The sequence below is a fragment of the Chaetodon trifascialis genome, chromosome 23, assembly GCF_039877785.1.
Source record: "Chaetodon trifascialis isolate fChaTrf1 chromosome 23, fChaTrf1.hap1, whole genome shotgun sequence".
Taxonomy (NCBI): Eukaryota; Metazoa; Chordata; class Actinopteri; order Chaetodontiformes; family Chaetodontidae; genus Chaetodon; species Chaetodon trifascialis.
Genome location: NC_092078.1, coordinates 9,911,728 through 9,934,821, shown reverse-complemented (window position 1 = coordinate 9,934,821; position 23,094 = coordinate 9,911,728). Strand labels below are relative to the sequence as shown.

Here is a 23,094-nt window from a genome sequence, read left to right as displayed (position 1 = left end):
CCCTACCAGGGGCATTAAGCCCCGGACAACATAGCCTCTAGGATCATTCGGGTACTCAAACTCCTCCACCACGATAAGGTGGCAGTTCAAGGAGGAGTAATAGTGACGTGTCATTGGTTATACTGCAGGAAGTATATTAGTTAGCCAAGCATGCAAATGAGCACAGACACACCATTTAATCTATTACTTACGTTTTTGCTTTTGTGGTTTTGGAAAGGCAAGAAAAAAGGAACTCACTATCTTGAAATGAAGTATTGCTCCACAGCCGCCCATACACACTTTTAGCATGTTAATAAATCAAAAAGCTTGACATGTCTGCCATGCTTAGTTACGTTTGCAAAAGCTTTGATTGTACAGTTGCATGTGTGATGTGATTCAGGTGTATGCGGCACACTTTGCATCTCACCAGCATGATGAGACATATTAAATACTGATACTAATGATGATACTAAAAGCAGGAAAGATCAAACACAACGTCAGTTGCTGTGTCAAAAAATACCTGAAGCGCTCACCAGCAGTGTTATATTTAAACAAATCTTAATAAATAAAAGCTGTCATAAAATCATAATCACTTCAGTCCACTAAATATGAATGATTGCTTACACTGCACTGTCTTCAGCGCACGTTAATCCCACGCTCATACACACTGCCTCATCTCACACTCGTCATTTGAATTTTTAAGGGATCGTCAAAGAAACTGTCAGCATCAGCTTGCACGGAGGAAATCACTCAAATGCACTGAGTTATTGGTGCCATTTGCAGCGAGCATTAGTGCATGGATACGGGCTTGGATCGCTGAGGTGTGCTACAATCTGAATAATGATTTGCGGAGTCAGACTGAACAGAGGACATTTCTCCGTGTCACTCCACTTAACATGTGCCCTTTCCATGGTGGTGACAGGTCCCTGTATTTGACAGAATATCTGCTGGGAAATAGGTGGAAATATATGTGTGCTTGTTGTCCATGCCAAAACTAAATTAAAAAAACAAGTGGCATTTAAAGGCAGTGCTGAAAAGTGCTGTATGAAAATACTAAAAGAACAGGGAAAGAAATGTCACTGGCTCAATTTTCTGACGCATCAGTGGGAAAAGGCAATGAAATTGAGATTTTTAATAAATCCACTGTGGTCTCCACGGGCGCGTACTGCGGATCAACTGCGGATAACATTTGACATTGTCCTCTGACACTACATTTGCTTTATTGTTATTTTTATTTGAAAGTGCTAAAATTATCTTCACTATCATAAAATTGCATTCGTCTTTGTGACCTTATTTTTATGATGATTCAGACAATTCTTTGTTGTGTTTGCATTGAAGCACAGTGCTCGTGCACTGTGTGAATATACTCATTCTGGGAATGTATTTTGGCGGATGTCTGATTTAGCTCCGGGCAGCGTGTGAGGTCAGAGCAGATGCCGCCTATATGCAGATAAGGCTGCAGCGATTGGAGCAGAAATGATTGCAATTCATGCTCGTGGGCTTTTTCTTTACACAGTTTAGACAGCAGAAAACAGGAGCACAGCAGTACATGTTGCCATCATCAATCACCTCAGAGACTCAGTCGCTGTGATGTGTCAAAAGGATGAAAGGCATGATTCTCAGTGCTGTTAAAAATGCTGGCTCCTGAGTAGATGGCATCAGGATATGTTGTGGTAGGAGGTGCCATCAGAGCTGAACCAGCGGGGAAAATCATGTCACAGACCCACTGACTATTTTTTACATACACACAGGAATCCAGGTTATTAAGGGAAATCATGCAAGGAGGCAGGAAATCAGAAAAACACATTTACCGTAGTGATTGCTCCAAAGGTTTTGTACACATGCACATTGTGAGTAATCAGATTTCCCCTCTACCCACTGCTGTATATTTGAACTGAAACGTCAGTTCAGCTGACATTATTGTTAGAGATGTAAGTGTTTACTGGCACTGGGGGCTGCGTCATTTTGAGGATTTGGACTGAAAACACAATGACAACTTAGTTTTCTCAGACCTTCAGTTTAATTATTTATGTAAAAAAGATGTACAAGCTTGGTTACAGGCTACATGACCTTGGTTACCTTGGTTACATGAGGTTACAGCAGAAAGACAACTATAACCAGGGCTGGTATTTTGCAGTGTATATGTATTTTTTATTAATAATCCTTTTAAAGACTTTCCAGCTTCACTAGCTACTCAAAGAGGACTAAATGGTGCATTTGTTGGGGACTATTTACAGCTGTGGATTAATACACATCTGGGTCTGTAGTGACTGTTTACAGCAGTGGGACAGTGCATGCAGAATGGGCTCAAAATACATTATGATGCCCATATTAATTGTAATGAAGGAACATGTCACCAAGTGCGAGGGTGATTTATTTAAGAATAAGCTGTATCAAGCTGTGGTTACATGGACAGTACTCACTAGGAGAATTTGATAATAAGGAACACTACAGCTTGGCACTGGAAATTTTCCTGGCTCTTAATGTTTTAATGACCCTTAATGTGAATTTTTGCAGTGAATTACACAAAACTGCACCGAAGGAAACCTCCCAAGTAAAATTGCCCAGTGATATATGTAGTCTCAGACAAGGCTATACCATTTAAAGTTTTAAATTGATGTGAGTCGGGTCCACCGTTCACATGAATTTAAGTCTCCCTGTTGGCTGCATCACATTACTCATTTTTCAATCTAAGTTTGGAAGTATCCATCAAATTTGATGAAGCCTCTCAGACTCAAGATGGTAACAGATTTTTAGAGGGAATGCAGCCCCTGCATGGGGAGTTCTAAGTCATCTGTTAATCAGAGACAACGATAATTATGCTGGTTGTGAGGCATTTTCCTCATTTCTCAATTTGTATGCTTAGGATTGCCAAAAGTTGCCTAACTATATCCATTCTGAAATTCTTGACATGAGCATTGTGCTGTTGGCTGCTGTTGCAATATTTCCACCCTCCTCCCGATGGACATATTGGGTAATAAATATGAGATCCACCAGTCCTGTCTCACACAGATGATGTTATTAGACTTGCCAGCCTGAGGCATCAGCTGTGTGTATTGGACGTCTGTCAGAGCAGAGTCCTCCCCTCTCCCCACTCGAGACTCCCCCCTGTGCTGAAACCAACTGGTCCAGAAATTGCATGCCAGACTCATGGAGAGTCCCAGAGACCCCTCTTTGGTCCATGTCCAAGTCAAAAGAAAGAGCATGGCATTGAAATAGACTCCCCTGCACTCATAATATTGAAGTGAACCAAAAACCTCCTTTGCCTTGACCTGCCTCTTTGGGGAATCAGAATGGGGGTGAATTGCAAAGGGGTAGTGGGTGGGACAGAGTTTCAAGGTTTGCTTTAAAGGTGGTCCGCCACACACTGCTGATGGCCTGTTGTGCAGGCCGAATAACATTCCAGTGTTGGATTGATACAAAAATAAAATGAGGAGAATGAAAGGAGAAAGGATGGAGGGGTGGAAAGTCCCCTTCACTTGAGCTGGGAGCACCCTACTGTATGCATGAGATAGATGTAGCTGACAGGACTCCCCAGAAATGGAGTCAATATTGTTCTGTCTGAAAGGTTGTGAGGCTTCGGATCAAAGAGGATCATCAGTGATGCAAAAAGACCCATTGTGAGATCGGCATCAGTGTCAAAATGATTTGACACTGATGCCACATGTCAGTACACAACCCTAAGATTTTCTAAATTTACAACAAATGGGAGTGCAGATGGCCATTATGGCATCACATTTTTTGCCTAGCAGATTTTTTTCAAAATGCAGGCTTGTCATTCAGTGTCAAACAAGACTAAGAGTCTCCATCCACCGTCGCAGCTGTGGGGCCCTACTTCGGCATCGTGGTGCTTAGAACTAAAAGCTAACATCAACATGCCAACATCTTCATGATGACAGTGCCAACATGCTTTGATTGGCGGGTGTTTACCATTACTGTCTAGGTTCATCGCGTTAGCATGCATTTTAGCAACATTTGCTTTGTAGCACCCAACACAAAAGCTGTTGCTGATGGAAATGTCATTCAATTTGCAGGTAATTGGTCATAAACCAAATTGTAGTGAAAATTTTACCATGAATGTCTGTAGTGGGTTTCATTGTAACCCATTGGAGAGTTGTTGAGATATTTCAGTCTGGACCGAAATGGTTAAACAAACCGACCAATCCCTAGAGCCATGCCACGAGTTCATAATAGGGAAATTTATCCATTAATCTAATTTGGCTGCAAAGACATTGAAAAGATTGTTAATTGGATTTAAAAAATGACTCTGGGTGATTTCTCTTTAAAACCATATGGGCCAGTCTTTTTGGCCAAATTAAATACAGGTTGCGCCCAGAGACCTCCCAGCATTGATGCGCTCAATATTGATTGGGAAAAGGCCAGTACCATCAACTGAGAGTCTTCTGTTATCCCGTCTGCATAAACAGGAGGCAATCTCATTAAAAAGACCGTGCTCCGAGTGGGTCTGCAAAATTTCCACTTATTTGGGGTGCGGTACTCTGGAAAGTCAAAAGCAATTACTGACTTCCTTGGTTTCATCCGCTCTGTGGAGAGGACAGAATGGTGTTTGTGGCTATGGTGTAAGTGGACAAGTAATGTTGCACCAGAGTACAATTAGGACTTGGACCAGGGTCACAACTTGTGATGTTTCTGCGCTATCCAAATTAAAGTGTGCTTTTGAGAGACGGAGGAAGAACCACAGCGACTGTGGAAGGGTATTTGTCGTAGAGTAAGACAGTGTGTGTGTATGCACTTGCTCTGTCTTCCCAGTGTGCCATCGCAGTTGCCAACAAGCACACAATATTACATTTTCTACAGAGGATCTGGGTGCAAACCCTATTATTATGCTTTCCAGTCCAATCACACCGCAATTGTCAAGCCTTCCAGGTCCATCTCTCTAAACCCTTTATTTGAATCCATATTGTGCATTTTTAATTCTTGGACTACAGACTGTTTCTGTGACAGACTGTCCAGTGTAGCGGCCTGCAGCAGTCCAATGTGTGTATGTAGTTGCACATGTGTGTAAGCTCCAATCACAGCACTTTAAAAGCCATGGTTTACAGCCTGTTCCTGTACTTTGACATTCGCTAACTATCCTCGGCCGTTATGTGGCTGCCTCACCCCGGGAGACCTCCGCTTTTAGATTTAGAAAGGTTGCCTGCTGAGTCCAACCCAAACACATTCTGCCGCCCAACCAAGAGAACACAGGGCAAGGTCATTGGATCGTGTGTGTGTGTTTTCACGCCACTCCCCAAAGTGTGTCTGAGTGCATAAAAACAAAGGCACTCACAGGTCACAGAATGTCCTCTCCTCCCCCTGTGTGTACTACATCCACTCCTCGTTCATGTTTTAATTTGACACGTAAAACATCGAAGTATCTTGTCTCCTGCGGATGGAGCGACCGTTGATAGCATCAACATGGCATCAGTGTGATTCTCTGTTTGTGGTCCCTAGTCCACTTCTTTAAATCCCTTGTGTTTGCAGATTTGTACTTGAAACAAAGTCTTTAATGACTTAATTAGAGCTAGTCAGCATCCAGTGAAATTAAACCAGTACATCCTAAACGGCTTTTTTTTGTAAATGGCTCAGCATGAGATTCGATGCTGCCGAGTCAATTACGCAAGTACTGCATTAGCTGGAGTCATGGTTTATGCAATGCTGCTGGAAAACTCGTGTCATAATTTTTGTGTGTTCACATGCAGCAAATATAATGTACTTACAGAAATGGGCTGCAGGGGGAAAAAAAAGTTTATCAAGAAGGAGAAAAAGGAGCTTCCCTGAAATTCAGTCGACATTTAGATTGAGGTTGATATGACCCTGGGAGTCCCAGCTATCTCATTAGGTTTTAGAACTCGTGGTAAGACCAGGCACCTCGAGACCAGCTGTGATTTGTCACACCTGAGAGCATTTGCCTCGACAAGAGAGGAGAGTATTGCTCCCTTTGTCCAGAGACATACCCCATGAGGATGTTTGCCCAGACCAATCAGACTTTCATCAAACTCCATTCTATACCAGTCTGAGTGAGGACTGAGGGACCCTACAGCCCGCGAGCTGTCCACACTTCTTCCATACTTTACTCGCCAGGCTCCTCTTCCCTGTGGCTTGGAAAACAAAATACCCAATTATAGATGATTATCTCTGAGCATTTTGTGATAAGTTGGACTCAAGGAAGACAGGAGGAAGAAGTGTTGGCAACTAGGAGGGCTCCTCTGGGTGACCTGAACCATAATGATTCGGAAATGGTTCACAGGATCTTGGCTGGGCTGGCAGCCATTGCCAGCATACTCCAGGTTGTTTCTTATCACAGCGGTCTGCGTGGGCCGACTGTGAAGTGTGTAAAAACCACCAAGAAAAACAGTTTAAAATAAAAATAATGGTACTTTTGAATACCTTGTCGTAGTATGCATGATCTTCTTGTACTTTTGAACTTCTCAATTTTCAGTTGAAAAGTCAGTCCTGCAGCGTTCCACCAGGCATTCACCAGTTTATTCTTGCTTGCAAATCGATCAAACCGAAGCCAGGTCACTGAGGTCTTGACAAGAGGAGCTCTCTCACATTTCAGCCTGCATTTTCTGAAAAGCTGCTCGACAACTCAAGGAGCCTGCAAAGCAATTCACCATGATGACCCTTGACCTCTGTGTCAACTGTGTTTGGATGATTATTTACCTTTAAACACCAGGTGACTACAAAAATCTAATTCAACAAGGAAATGGACCATAATTGTTGACCAGAAAGACCAAGTCAAGAGTGCTTGCTCTGTGCTTTTCTCTACCTTTAAATGTTGTCTTTGAGTCTTGTATATAGATGTGCTACATTTAAAGACTATTTTAAGGGAGTTTTTCCAGCTGGGCTGATTTGCTCTCATTCAGGTCAAAGCAGCAAAGAAATAAGTTGGTGAATGTAGACCAACACTCCGATTGAGTGATGTTTTTGCAGAGTTGCAGAACGTTAGTATGATATTATTAAAGTTCTTGGTAGCAAGCTAAGAGTTAGGAGCAAAGGTTAACGCACAGTACAAGACTTAAGTTCAAAATAAAGCTGGTACAGCTACGGGAATGTACCATATATTGCAAGACTGCATATGCGAGACAGTTGTTTCTACATCCCAGAATTGCTCATGCGTTGCATTTATTCATTTTATTTTGACCTGCTTTCAAGTTCACAGACAACAACAAAGAAATTATCACAAAAGAATGTGTTTCAGTCTCGGTTTCAGTGAATCAATAATGTCTTGAAACGAAACACACCACCATATATTGCGGCATCGATCATTTGTTCACACTTTGATATTGATATTTGCACATTTCGGAATGCTGCTCGGACCAGGACATTTCACACAATAACAGGCGGAGCAGGCTCTAACAAAAGATGTTTTGGCTGAAATGTCAACATTTAAGCCTCGATAAAAGAGCCCTTCAAGTGTCGGCTGTGGAGTGATGAAACTTTTTTTCCTGCTGTGTTCACAAATTAGATTTTCACCATGCTCCTCAGAAGGAGTAAGTTATTATAAGAAGATTGTTTTTGGAAATATATTTCAAATGTGCCATGTAAGGGTAAAAATATCTCTGTGAGACTAATATGGAGTGATAACCTCAATAAGGGAATTATCTTTAAAAAATGAGTAAACTTCCTGGTGAGCAACGAATGAAGTGGTGGATTGTCTAAACTGCCAACCCAGTTTTCTGAGATTTCGACCCCCCTCCCTGCTTTTCCTCAGTCAATGGCTTTGTTAATGTGCGCCACTTCCCTCCAGCTATAAATTTATATGTATGAGGTGAACATTTAGTGGACATTGATGGATACATAAGCATAAGTACACACACCTGCCTTCTGTTCTGACCACTGGATCTACTGGAACCGCTTCTTCCTCTCCCCTGCCCCTCCTCTCCCTCTAATTGAGCTGTGAGTGGAGGCCAGGTGGAACCCATTTGAATTCCCTCTGGTCGTGACCATTGTGGTTGCTCGTGACACAGTCATACCTCTCATTTCCAGACCGTTTACAACATATTCTTGCCATTGGTAACACTCGTGCTACAATCATTATGCCACCTAACACACCATAGCAATTTGTGGTCAAAAGCACAAACACAGACGTGCAGAACCAGATGCAAGGCAGAATTAACATCGCAATCAACTTTGTGGAAAGTGCATGCAGCATGATAAATAATGTACTTTTGCACATCACATTAGCCTAGCCAGGGGTGCTATGCAATTCATGTTTTAAGATTTCATTATATTCTGTGCACTTGGCTCAGCATCAGATAATGATATTGAAATGCATGCGCCATTGGGATCAGTGTTATTGACATTGGAATTCGCTGTACCTCTGATTCAGAGGCTGGTCTGAAATTGCTGTTGTTGTTTGTGTGCGTGTGTCTGTGTGTGCGATTTTTTTTTTTCCTCCCTTCTCAAATCTGGCAGGGAATGAAGTGTCTATTGGAAAATTATGCAAATGCAGTTAGAGGGAATACAAAATGCGGGGAAATTGAGACCTGAAAAAGTCAAATACAAATAAAAAGAAAAGACATGCAGGTGTTTTCTGAGCAGATGCTCTCCAAACGTGGCTCAAAGGAGAGCAGGACGTGCTGAAAAATGATATCAGTAATTAGACAAATGGCTCGGTTTGGCTTTGTTTCATGTGTGAAAGGGTGTGGCCTTATTGTGTTTCTTTGTCGGCTTTAGAGCTCATAGCCACATTGCGTCATGTGGTTTGTCCACTGGCCATATGTCATCCATTTTGAAAACAGCACAGCGGTTTGTATTAGATGGACAGTCTTGCTAGAATTAACCAATTATCAGCTCGTATTAATAGCTTCGATGAAGCGAACATGCTCACAATGACAGTACTAATATGCTATTTTAAATCTCTACAATTTCAGCCCGGTTAATTTGACGTAGCAGCGAATGTGGCTTAATGTTACAGGTCACATCATTGTGGGGGCGGCAAAACAAATTACTGTTGTATTAATAAAGAAGTCAGGCGTAATTGGCCGTCTTTCATCGTTCTGTGAGCAACCGTGATCTGATTTTATGCCTCACACAGCACGAGTCTGCGAACAATAGGGCGCACAGTGAAACGGAAAGAGGTGCGTTACCTTGTTGAGAGGTTGAAGTTGGTTTGCAGCCTGTTGCCTGCAGCTCTTCGTCTATCAGCTCACAGTGGCTGCTCCTTCTTTTTCCATTACTCCCTGCTATATTTCAAACCAGTCTGCTGTCTAAAAATGCCAGATGAACGTTGTTTTGGCAACACATTTTTGATTAACAAGATCAATAAGCTTACTGATAATACATTACCACTGCATGTTACACTTCATAAGCTCATCAATTAGTAAGTAAGCATGTACAATGTTTTCAATATTCACAATCTATTCAGTCATCACCAAAGTCAGGGGGCCTCATCTGCTGACTGTGAGGACCTAATTTCATGACAATCCGTCCAGTAATTCTGATAAATCCGGACCGAAGTGGTGGGAATACGGCACTAACATGGTTAAAAATCGTGACCACAGATGAGGTCATCTTTTTTCAACACGTCATACCCACAGCCCTGCCAATACCATCAACTTGTATCTTTGAAAACTGGTCTTGTCAGCACAATGCATTGGAAATATATTGATGCAGCTGTCTCAAAAGAAATCTATACAGTGCATGGAATTCACCTTTGAGGTCACGATGCTTTAAATCCATGTGCCATATCTCTTTCCTTGTTGTATGGTGATGGAAAGTACTTTTGCTCCGAGCTCGTGTAGTTTAGTCTCCTGCTGTCGTGTAATGTGCCGCCTTTTAGCTCACGTCCAAAACCGGGCCTGGCCACGTAATGACTTGCAGTGTTTGTGGGCACATAGCATGCCAATTGCTCCTGGTAGGTGATTAATGGCCAACAGGTAAGGTTGTCATGGCAACCTGCCCACCTGAGCCACTATGGCAACCGCAGCTGAAGTGAGGGCCGTCCGCTGGATTCACTCGCACTGCAGTCAGTTCATGACCTTCAAACACCAGCTAATATTCTTTTCCTTTACATCTTCATCTCCGTCTTTTATTTTCAATTTTCCATTCATCTGTGAATCCATTTCATCCATCTTTTGCTCACTGATTTCCCCTTCTCTCCGCCTGTCCTCCCACCCTCTTATCCTCCATCCTTCAATCTTTCTCATTTCTCCCATTCCCAATTCTTGATCGTCCATCCCTCTCTCTTTCCTGTCCTCCCTATCACCCCGCCTCCTCCTCTCTTTCGTCCTTTGTCTGGGATCCATTTGTGCTGCATTAGGCAAGATATGCTGAGAGGGAAAGAAAGGGAGGATAGGAAGAAGGAAGACGTGGAGAATGGATAGTGTCTGAGCTTTGCATTATAATGGAGAACTGTCTCAAGGCAGATTTGCCCTGCCTTTAAAACGATGCATCTATCTGCATTTATTCACCCAGCTGTACGCCCGCTCGGGCCCTTCTGCTTTTATTCCTCTCCCTTGTTGGAATGTAACCCATCCCAATTGTAGGCCTGCGTGTACTGTTACATATTTGTAATGGTAATTTGTTTTATTTATTTTGCAGCTAGGTTTTTTTTTTTCATTGTGCGTGCCAGTAATTTCCTCTTTGTATTGTCTTGCAGTTGGGAAGTGTTTTGTGTGTCAGGAGGGGTTGCAATGCCTTTGTGCGTATGGAAGGGAGGAGGGATTGTCCCATTATTTAACCCAAGCCATCAGTCACACTCAACAAGCCTATCATATAGGGCCATTCAGGGACCATGCTGGCTAAAGTTAGCGCTATTATCTGCCTGTCACTGGCTAGCTGTGTCGGGGTCCCTGGTGGAAAACCAATTGTATGAGTGAATGCCTTGCTGCTCACGTTGTCAAGCTCCAGGGATGCGCACAGTGCCTTTAAAGAGCACTCTCCATTTACCTTCAGGTTTTCACACCTTTCAACTCGCATTAGGAAAGCGTGATTTTGACATTTCTGCTGTGTTTAGTATTAAAAAATTGACCGCTCAATTTTGAACCATCCGCAAAGTTCGGAAGCCCAACCAAGTGGAAAAAAATAATCTTTAACTCTAGAAGGAAAGGATCATCTTGGTTTTAATCATCTCTGCTCATCTCCTAAGATTTCTGAGTGAGTGCTCATCAATCAAACTGTATGCAGACAGTGTGCTTGATTAATATTCATTTTATATGAGACACTTCATTTGCATGAACACACTGTCTGTCTCATAAAAATTACCAAGTCCTCCCCGCTGCTGCGATAAGCATCTGGACATGAAACAGTTGAAAATCTGAGACATGGTACTTAACCCGGAAACATGATCCCACTTCATTACATAGTGTTATGTGGGAGGGCTTAAAGCAGGCGTGACTAGTAACATCATACTTAGCATGCCCCCATCAGATAACACTGAGGATCAAGTTTCACTTTGTTTCAGAGGCATTGTATGGAACGCGTCTAGATTAATGGAAATCATCTTTGGTTTCCTCAGGTCAGGAAGTGACAGATGGAGAAATGCCCTACGGTGGTGATGTGCATCAGTGTGACGGCTGTCTCACCGTTTATATTGGGGTTACAGACTTGAGAGTGCTGCATGTGAGGAAATCCATATACATCGTTAAAAAAGCCTTCAAAGAAAGGTGTATAGTCACAGCTGACCTGAAACCCAAGCTGACGCAAAATAATGCACTTTTTAAGCGATTTCTCTGATGAATTAGTAAAAATGTCCCTTGTTCCAGCTTCCCAATTGTCAGTATTTGCTTCTTTTCTTTGAGTTGAGTGATTGTAAATTGAAGATTTGTGGGAGTAAAAGTAACATGATAATGGAAACCTATTGGCAAACAGCTACAGGTGATCTACCTCTTTAATATCAGTGATTATACTGTGGGTAATAAATAAGCAGGACCGGTATTTTCCCACCAATGTGTTGGAATAACTTAATTTAACTGGTTGAACATTTCAATAAAAACAGTCAAAAACTTAAAGTACAAAAATTAGTACTCATGCTGGTACATCCAATAATCGCTGCATTTTTTATGACCCCTTATTCCTCTAAAATATCTTCATGTCTCGTCAGAATGGATTTGGCTTCCTTCCTTTTGAGCCAGAGCAGGGTTCAGTGATGCTGCTCAGCAATCACGGTGGAGAGACAGTGACTCATATGCAAAGCAGTAGTTGTGTATTTAAATATGAAAAGCGTATGTAAAAAGAATGTAAAACAATCGGCATGCTGCATTGCACTTCCGGCAAACTCGCTTGCACTCAGTGGAAAGAAGGAAAGAAATGGAAGCAAGACACCGCTTACAGCGAGAAGGCCGACCAGGCCTGTATGAAATATATGAAATGGCCTCCAACGATTTTCCATGAGAGAAATCGCACTGTAGTGGTGACAGGTAATGCACCAAATGCCAACCATATTATGCTTTCCTTTTTTCAGTCCGGTTTATTTAGGTTTCCAGCTTGCCCCTGCAGAGGTTTTCCTTTTCATTTCAGGTGTTGTGTCATTGACAAAGCGCAGCCACACATCATGCCTAATTATAACATAACACATTTGACTCTCACCCAATCGGAGGAGCACGGGAGCATTATCAATGTCAAGATACTGCAGTGGGAGGTGTTTAGTAGTACATCAGCTCAGCATAACATCTTCTTTAGTAGCCTGTAACACTGACATCTCATATAACGCGAGCGTCTTTAACACCTTTCCCAAAAGGTGTTTTTGTCATTTGCAATATTGCCATGCATGAATAATGAATGCATATGCAAACTTACTGAAACTTGTACCACGCGCAAGAAAAAATCCTGAATGTTGTCTTTGGCATTTTTTACTCTCAATTGCTCACAAGCCCCATGAACGCAGCATTAATTTTGGATCCAGCTTAAATCAAACTAATAGGTTCCATTTCCCTCATCCCTCTTTGCCTCCCATTTGTCTTTTTCTCTAAGTCACATGATCGCTGCGAGACAGCATATTCCCCCCGCATTAACGGCCGCTGGTACCGTCTATATCACCCTGCTCCGTTTTGCTTTAACTAGATAGAAAAGTCAATTAATTAAATCTGTCAAGTTTCATCTGGGCCCCGCTGGCACACGCGCGATTACTAAAATAACAAAAACAACATCATCGCTGATTAGAAAAAAAAAAAAAAAAAGGTTGCAGGAGAAGGCGAGCCAGTAATGAAGAAGTCTCCTTGATGCGGCTGAGAACAGAAGCGGCGGTCGCTGCTAGGCCCGCTAAATGTTGGCCAGCTTATCTAAGGGAGTTATACTAAATCCCCCTCAGAACAAGTACCCTTGAAACGTCAGCACCATAATGTATCATAAGGCTCCTTCTGGAATACAAGACGAGTTGGCAACACCGGACTACTACTCTGTCTCTCTTTTTTTTTTAACTTCCTCCTTTTCTTCGCACTGAACTGGGTCCAAGCCCCTCTCATAAATATGCATTTTATGATGTGTTCTTTTTTGTACTCGCTAGTCGTTCCTGTACCTCAGCCCACACCTTTTTTATTTTTTGAGAGCAAATTAACAACTGTGACAGTGAAGTGTTTTTCATTTTATGTGATAATTTCCAAGTAACACCTGTGCAAGTAGTTTCTGCTTTATTGGTTGTGCTGTGAGATATGCCGAATGGTGTCTCACACTCACACACACTGCACGCAGAGCTGTAGATCCTCATTGTCCTCTGCCATGAAAACAGCCTCTACATCCTTCTGCTTGCTTCCTGTATTTGTAGCGTGGTGTATTTTGTCAGTGCTTGGGTGCAAACCTGCAAATAAACCACACGCCGACAACCACACCATGGGAATCAGTGATAGGTTGTCTTGTTTGACGTATATATTCCTCCTGTTTCCCTCATCTCGAAGATGTCCTCTGGTATGAAAATCTGGTCCGGTTTGCCACTTGGGCAATGTTATTGAATGTGATTATTCCTGGAATAATGTTTTGGTTTTTTTTTTTGTCAAGGGAGTTACAGTGTCTGATTTGATGTCATATTTAATTTAGCTCTCCTGCATCTGTCAGTGTTTTATTAAAAGCGCTGTTTACTCACAAGGATTTTTCTTTGATCAAATACGCTCCTTCACGTCGCTGTTTTAATGTCTTACAATTTCAGCATAGAAAGTCCACACATATATACACACACACGCACCAGGAAGTCGACGGTAAAGTGGATGTGGTTCAGCTAAGTTGTTCAAGCTCTAGTTTTGCATACTCGTGGCCTCCTGCCAAGACTTTGCTGATGAGCACACTGACTTTTAACCTCTTAATATTGCCCAAATGGTCTGTTTATGCAGAGGCTCGTGATAGGCTTGCTGCCGTTCTCTTAAACCCATTAATATCTGCTGTAAAAAAAAAAAATCTGATTACTCTGGTGTAGGATTTCTGAATGGGGATTAAGAGCTAGAGTTTGAGATTTAGAAATGTCACCACTCCCAAAGAATCCAGTGACCATAACTCCATAGGGGAGATGGATGTGGAGAGTCTCATAAAAGGATTGAGGTGTATTTAAAATGTAGTGTTGGTATAATTTGAGGTTTTGATGTCAGTCAGCTTCCCCAGTGCCTTGTCCTTTGATGCACTGCTCACGTTTTGACCTTTTGTAACCAGATTTTCTGGCAACCCACAATGGAATTAACTCGCTGCAATATTAAACGCAGCGCGGAATGCCTAATGTACAAGGATAATGCTTGTGGAGAGGATGGCAGCATAGTGTGCACTCTGTGGCTTGTATCATTTTGCAGAGATTATATTTCTGCAGCAGATCATGGTTGATAGTGGATAATAGAGGGGTTTAGATTGCCTAATCATTAAAGCTGACTTAACCTTAATATCATGATATGGGTTTGATGGGGATAATCTCATCAGAATATGGATGGAAAATAAAATTGTGTCATCTCAGTGTTTCTATTATACTTTACTTATGAAATGCGGAGTTGCACATTTTCACATAGCAGTTTTTTTTTTTTTTTTTTAATATATAGACACATCCAAGGTGTTAATCTCACAGCAGTCACACGCCATCACCATTAGAACCACGTTTGATGTCTGCAATTCATTTTATGTCGACTAGCAATAGCTTTGCGATGACTATCCGGCGTCAGGAGTGCACTGGTGACGGCACTCCCATGAGCTTCGGTGGAGGTCAAGGGTAGCTCCGGTTCATTCGGCTCTTCAGTGCATATCTGCTTCGCCATTTTGTCGACTGGAATTTTGGAGCGGGGCCTGCGAGCGCAGTAGTCGTGTCTTAGGCCGTGCAAATGCAATCACAGGCGCAAAAACTCAAACTGTGAACTGTTACAGCTCACGCCCACAGCAAAGGGAAGACACCGGCGCGTTTCTTATGTCAATTACCGTCAGGCCTCGCAAGAATACACACAAGGTCTGCAGCACATGCGTGCATGCACAGACATATATGACTTCTAACCGACACACGTGCATAGTCAAAAGCTCAAAGCAGCGTGTGCTTTATCGCTTTCTACTTGTCTCTCTGTGGGAGTGATTTGTTGGTAAGGTGGGGGAGTTAACACATTGATGAGCAAACAACAGCAAAATATCCCAAAATACATTTTGTGATTTGCACTGTCTGAGCGTTCGCTTGATCGCACCCGGTATGAGTTCAGCTGACTGGAGATTGAGCAACTTGCACCCAGTCACTTGATGACAGCTTGCCACGGTGCCATAAGGACTGCGCGCAAGGATGATAAAGCCACGGTGCATCCATCTGTTGTGTTTCTTCCTGGAAAAGACGCCTATTGTTCCTGTAAATGAACAAAGAACTCATTCACTTTAAAGTCTTCTGCTCAGCTGACACGTGTGCTTTTTTATTTTTTATGACAGATTTTGGACGGCATCTGGCACCAGAGCGACAGGGCTTGTGGTCTTGTGGGACGAGTGGCGGAGTGGAGGGAACCGTGCCATAAGAGAAGCACCCGGATCGGGCTTTCGCCAGCAAAAGACTGACCTCAACCAGGACCTTCAGCAGCGCGCGGTAAGAAGAGGAGGCCATGTGGACCGCACGGCTGCTTGTCCTCGCCAGCCTCTTCGCACCAGCCGCTATGGGTGAGTTTGGCTCATTAGAGCCTCGTGCGCATCTGTGTTTCTGTCTATGTGGTCGTGCAGATGCGGGTGCAAAAACACACCTCTTGCATTTTGTGAATGGTATGATCGAAGCCATATCAGAATTTCATGTTTTTGCTGTTTAAGTGCCAGATTCTGTCACTCAACTGCGATAAAAGACTGACTATATGTCTGTCTCCTTTTCGCCGTCTATCTAACTCTTCTCGCTAATTAGCAGTTTTTTACTCTCTAAACTCCCTGAAACTTTTCTTTCCCAGCAGTTTTCTTGTTTGCACTCTGTCTGTTTTCTTTCTCTGATTTTCTACCTATTTTTAGATCTGTCCTTCCTTCTCTTGTCTCAGTCTCTTGCTCTCCTGGCGACAGGAAATGAACTGAAATTACTTTCAAGGAATCATTAACACTGCTTTGGCTATGTGACGCATGTTTAGAATAGCGTGAATTGCAAGAGGGGAAAAAAAGGGACTTTTATCATTTCACGCATTAAGATCTTCAGATTAAGTTGCACAGGCTTTCTTCTCCCTTGTCTTGGTAAACGGAAACAGCCGTACTTTTGCAGCGTTTCCCTCTGGCCCTCTGTGGATTCTTTCAAAAACAAACCGAACGAAGTCATTTAAATTCAGATTAGAAGACATCAGTGGTGGTGGTCTGGTACCTTGTGGGTGTGTTGAAGTGTTGGTGTGTGTGGGTGTGTGTACGGAAGAGGCGGATGGTCACAATCAGCTGGGGTACAGATGTATGGAGTGGGGGAGTGGGGCAACAGATTGGATTGATTTGGTGTTGTGATATCTGTGCAGGACAGAAGCTACTGGCTTCACCTTCCAGTGCTAATGAATAGCAGCATCATTAATTGTGCCTTAATGTTGACTGGAAAGAGGGCAGGGGACAGTAATATGTCATTCATCTCTCCTTAGAAAGCCAGAGTGACCAGAGGTCTAGACGTTATGACGGAGCTGATTTCGTAAAGTCCGCCAAAGGAGCTACAAAGATGGACTTTGAGGACTAACGGTTGCATTTTTAAAGTCAATCTGAAATTAACATCAATGTTTGCGAAGGAATCTCGACATTTCCTTTGTGTTGGTTGTGACTTTTGAACGTATTCAGTCCCTGTAATTTCAGTGGTAGCACCCATGACATTCATGCTCTCTCGGGTATGAACTTCTGGTTCCAACTGATGATCTGGTTACTCATAATTGGATTGCTTCAGCATCTATGTTTTTCATAATAATGCTTTAGTTCCAGTGGCTGCAGAGGCAGTTAACCAGCTGGGAACTGATGTTTTCTGCTGCAGTCCCATCTGTGCACTCCCAACGTTGCATCGCGCTTCTGTACATTAACTCCCTGTTGTGATTGAAATCATGGGATAATGTACGGAGGCTTGAGGTCATAAGGCTACCCGTTGTTGTGTCTTTTTACGATGTGGTTGTTAGTCAACATCTCTAACTGGAACCATGCAAGAAAGTCTAGATAACTAGACTTCCATATGGATGGACATGATGTGCGTGTGTGTGTGAGAGAGAGATTGAAATGACATGAGTGAAAGTGTGGAAAATTCGACTCGCAATCGGCTTTAAACAGCAAAAAGCCATACAGTATTAATCTCTGAAAACTGCTGCGTGAGATGCAGACGCGTAATGCTCACACTGCACCTAAACGTACATTTTTTTTCCTACTCAAATATTTATTAGCACGAGATATGCAACATTAAAAATTCAACAACTGTGAGCCATTGGTCCTGTCAGTGCTATTTTAACCATGGCATCCTCATACAATTTATTCAAAAAATTACAGAGATATGGTAACATACAGCTGCACGTCTTAGTATTTCCTGTAACCCTTAACATCATTTTCAAGCAACACAAACCCGCTAGGAGTGACACAAAGGCAAGCATACCCATGCATGAACCAGCCTGCGGTCAGTGGTATTAGTCATTATTGTTTTAACCTCTTGACCTATTTGATTAGCATTGACTCTAAAGTGCTGCCAACAACAGATGTGTCTATCATGCGGGATGTAAGCGTCTCTCGACCTGTTCATGCGAGTCTTCAGCTTGCTGCATATAAGCTGCACTTCCTTGTGATGTGGTTTTATTATTTATTTTTTAAAGAAACATACACTGCCCTCTAACTAGAAATCTGTTGTCCACAAACACCATCGTAACAAAAAAGCATTCAAGCATGTCTTGGGATTAGCGAGATTCATATCAATGGCCCATTTGGCTGGATAAACACTGACTGTAGGACAAGCAGCCTCGGCCAATTAAATAGTGTCAGGGGCGAAGGATGTGAAGTGGTTTAAAGAAGATGTAGTTAAATCTGAGAGATGCAGTCGAAACGTGTCCACTGTAGACGCCCTGTGACCACCAGTTTATTTAAAGGAGTGAACTGTGTTTTCACGACTTAGCCCCTTTACCACAAATGTAATATACTTCATGTTTGTGCAGTATTACTTTTTACAAGCATATCATAGTTTTCTGGAGTGGTGGTAGCATTTTCCAACCTTCCAGTCTGCCATTGCTTTTCTTTCATGTCAGTCTGGTATGAAAAAGTGGGAAAAAGCACCCATCAATCTTAAAAGCGGCGTGAACCATCTGGAAAATGGTCAGCAGCAATGCATGTATGATTTGTCATAAATGGGCTGAAACGTGCAAAAGCACCTTCATAGTCCTTTAAATCTATCATTCTGTTTTGTTATTCATACCCAAACAATCAATCATCCATTGATCTTCTCGGAATAGGCGACATCGAACTGACAAATCGTTCGGTCGCTATGGTTTTTGATGCTGTAACTAATGCCCTTAAGGAGCCGCATTCGGAGCATTTGGAGCTTGTTTGAACGCCAGATGAAGTGGTTGACATCCCCAGTAAATTTTTTGGCAGTTGTATTAAGAAAAAGCAATCATTTAGCACCCGACCCTGATGCTATAAGCGGACACGGCCAGATGTTGCCAGTGAATTGTTCTGCAGCTGGGGAAGCTTTAGTGGGAATATTCACCACGGTGTCATTGTGAATGTTTCTCCCTGAGAGTGTTGGGAACGTGTACACCAGGGGATGCTGGCCTACTTTGGGATCTATAGCCCCTTTTGTCTATATACAAGTCAGGCTCAGGCATGCGCTCACATGTGCTCAGATGAGTGGAATCAAACATAGGGAATAGCACCATTTTCACAAGCTTCACACAAAGTAATCACAACATGCATGCAGAAATAAGCACGCACACACAGTGTTGGCTTAGAGTCTGCAGCTGGAGCCGCACAGTGTCCTGCCCTTTGTTGTCTTAATTTCACGTCCGCTGTGTCACACTTTACACTTATCTGAAGAAAACGAGGAATATTTCTGGACAATTGTCAGAGAAGGAAGATAAAAAAGTAAATGATGGCCTGCAGCTTAAAGACGGGGATGTGTGTGTGGAGGCATGTGTGTTGTGTTTGTGTGTTTGCTGATGTATGGGCTTGCATGCATCCTTTCGTGTGTGTGTGTGTGTGTGTGGAAGTGTGTGGAAGCTACAAAGTCTTGTAAGATTAATAAAAGATTTTTATCACAGATGCAGTCAGTGAGTTGAAAAATAAGTAAAATGCACGCTTGTCATTGTTTTTGTAACACTGAATAACAATAGAAAAGCAATGTCCCAAACACTCTGGCCATGCCTGAGCGGCACATTAATCATGCGTTTCTGTGCATGTAAAATGCTCCAGGAAGGATTTTATATTCATTCCACTTAATACCACCTCATGGAGTCTGAGACATAGCAGCTATAATGGATGACGGCTCGTGGACCAATCCAAGAGACGAGAGCGTGAAGACTGACACGTTTTTCATGGTCAGATACTAGCGCATACATCAAGACTGGAAGCAGATATCATCCTGCCAGCCTGGGATAGGTACATAATGAAGAATGCATGAGACGGTGAGGCAGGTGTGTGCCTATATGTTCAGTATATGTGTGTCTATAGGTTTTTGCAGCTCTCAGAACAATGTCAGGTAAGTGGCAATTCCACAAAAATGGCTAAGAAAGAGGAAAAGCAATGCACAGATAATGCCCATAATGCTCTTCCCTTACTTTCATTCATACTCTCTTGCGGAGCTTGCACAACGTTGAATCCAAGCCAACACGCACCTTACAAACACCTTCTGTTGCTCATGTTGCAGTATCCACAGCAATATGCTAAGGTTAGCCGTATCTAACCAAACAAGAGCATTAAACTCCAATGTCAGCCTCACTGTTCCCGTACCTGATCCACTTAATTAATCTCCTTGTGCCAGGGCACCGACTCCATCCGCCAAGGCATCCATGGATTTGCCTAATTTACTTAATTAATTAAACAAATGATTTATTTGAGCTCATATTTCAAAGTGGGAGAAAGTTCTTTGTAGAGCCTACTGAGGCATGTACTGTTTGTTGACTGTGAGATGCCTCTTGAAGCATTGAAATTAAGTGGGCTTCAGAGTGGGTGGATGTCAATCATTCATTTGCAGTGGCGTAGTACAGGCAGATTCAGTACCTCAGTGCAAGGGTGAATTCTGTATGCATTTGTATGTGATGCTAGATTAAGGAACTAACTTTCAGCAGTGTCTGTGTTTTATGAAGGTGAGGTACGGGGATGATTACAGTTGCATAGTTTCTCTCTGGTAGAAGTAAGCAGACAAAGTTTAATGACTGTAGATGTTGCACGACCAAATTGTCAGTCAGAGGAAAACATTTTAGGTGCAGCATGAGTGGGTGGTGGAAGGCTTAAAGTTCCAGAAGAGGGCCAGGGGAACTTTTTTCAGTGTGATGAAGGTGCTTCATCCCAAAATGAGCCAAATATGATTCCTAGTGTAAGGCAGGCGTCAGGCTGAGCTCAAATTTTAAGCACAATCACATAACAAGCCTATTTTGTCATTACCACAGCAGGTTTTAAAGTGATTCAGATCAGACTCGAGACAACGTTCAGTTCTTTTCGGTCTCTGAAAACATGAACATGCTTATCCCTGTTGTGCACCATTCATATCTATTTGCATATGAATTTCTGTCTTTTCTATTATGATGGAAACTTGTAATGAGATTGCACCAATTTTAGTTATATTTTGCATGGCTGGGGGAGCAACCACATGCTGTGCTCATACTTCATGTGCAGCATATTTGGCATGAACATATATTTCATGTCATATAAAGCACAAAAGAAGTGAATTGCTAAATTACTTTATTCAAAACAAATGTTGTATTATATCTTTGTGACAGTGGTCATAAATCATGTCAGACAAAAGTAAAAAACCAGAATGTGTATAATTGTCGATTTTTTTTTAACTTGTAGAAATCTCAGGCCAATTGTTTTTTTTTTGTGTGTGTGTGTGTGTGTGTGTGTGTGTGTGTGTGTGTGTGTGTGTGTGTGTGTGTGGAGCCTGCAAGTGTCTGCAGCCACGCTAAGAGGACTTTAGCTAAATGCTAACATCAGCATGGCAATATGCTCACAAATGCTAACATGCCCATTAGCTGTATTTGGAATATCATTAATTATGTATTGAGGTGTAAACCAATTTTTGAGAAATTCTAAATTTGACCTGATGATGCCACTAGAGAAAAAGTCAGGGGAGCCCCCCCAGAGGATTCATCCTCTGAAAGCCCGTGCAAGATTTCATGGCAGTCCATCCAGCAGATGTTGAGATATTTCAGTCCGGACCAAAGTGGTGGACTGCTTGACGTTGCCGTCCCCGGAGCCACACCACTCTGGCTAAAAAAACTCTTACTTCAAGCCTCTTTTGTGTGTTTACTTTGTTCAAGCTCTGTGCTAGTTGTGCAACAGAGTATGCCTCATTCACACAAGATGAGGGTTTGGAAGTGTGCGCAGCATCCCTCAGACTGGAGCTTGGAATGTGGAATGCACTCGCACATACTGGCACAATAAATGTCAAAGCAAGGCCACAAAAGTACTAAACAGGCGCAGGCACGATCACAGCTTGTGCCTGTTGACATTAGCGCGTCCCTGGTGCACGGTCACTGCACTTGATCTGTGCTGCCATGAAAATCTAGCATCATGCAGGATAAACATTAATTCAGGTTTTATTCCAAAGCTTATTGGCTTATTTGGGTGGCACAGTGGAACAAGTGGTAACACTGTCGCCTCACAGCTAGAAGGTCCCGGTTCGAATCTCGCTGTGGGCGCGGGTGGCGTGTCCTCCACCATGCCTTTGGTGCCTGCTGCTCGAGGAAAAAGGCGGCCTTTCTGTGTGGAGTTTGCATGTTCTCCCTGTGTTCACCTGGGGCATCCTCCTTAAAAAAACATGCAAGAAGATCACCACCTGACCAACGGTGACAAGAAGGAACTCGGTCCCCGGGCACCGCCATGGGCTGGCAGTCCACCGCTCCTGGTCTGTTGCGGAGGAAGGACAAACCAGGATGGGTTCAATGCGGAGGAAGCAATTTCACCGAAGCATGGCATGTACATGTAGTGTTGTTGTGTGCACCGAATAGCATACAGTATGTATGTTGTGTTGTGTGGGTGATTAATCTTAATTGCAAAAAAAAGTTCTCGCTCGAGATCCGATCCAATTAGGGAATAGAAAATGTATTGCTGAAGTAATTCTGTGACTTTCACATAAAAGTTTGATCGCTTTGAAAACGGTTTTAATAATATTCTTAAAAGATGCCTTGGGTTTAATGCATGAACAGGTTTTTTTGTTTTTTTTTTGGTTTCCTCTCTTTTTCATGGGAATGGATTATGCTTTTCCCATAAGCCACACAAGGCTGCCTGAAAAAAGATAATAGTGTAGCACTTATGGAAAAAATGACTTTGTTTTTATACCTACCCTAAGGGTGGCCTCCATAGCTGTCATTTTGTTGCCAGTTTATCCCATAGCTCCTTTCTGAATGCTAATTTTTTAGCTTTTTGTATAGCATTTTTGTCTCTTTGTCAGGATGTGAGGTCTTATTTGAATAAAATTGCTAGATTTCAATTTAAAGTAAATATATTGGTTATAAAATCCCCTTTTCTTTGTATTCTGTTCCAGTTCTCACTTCCACCATTAACATTTTGTGTGGCATTTGGCGTGGTGCTCAGAAATCCCCTTCCCTTTTTATGTTCTTCTGT

General features: G+C 42.5%; 1 protein-coding gene across 1 annotated transcript in view; it reads left to right on the top strand.

Moving 5' to 3' along the window:
• The window catches only part of LOC139351437 (adhesion G protein-coupled receptor L3-like), a 206,991-nt gene that overhangs the window by 44,065 nt on the left and 139,832 nt on the right, over window positions 1–23,094 (top strand). Inside the window, exon 3 of the mRNA XM_070993321.1 lies at window positions 15,790–16,011. Coding sequence (XP_070849422.1) covers window positions 15,957–16,011 — 55 coding nt within the window. The 5' untranslated portion in view covers window positions 15,790–15,956. The remainder of the gene's footprint in view (window positions 1–15,789; window positions 16,012–23,094) is intronic.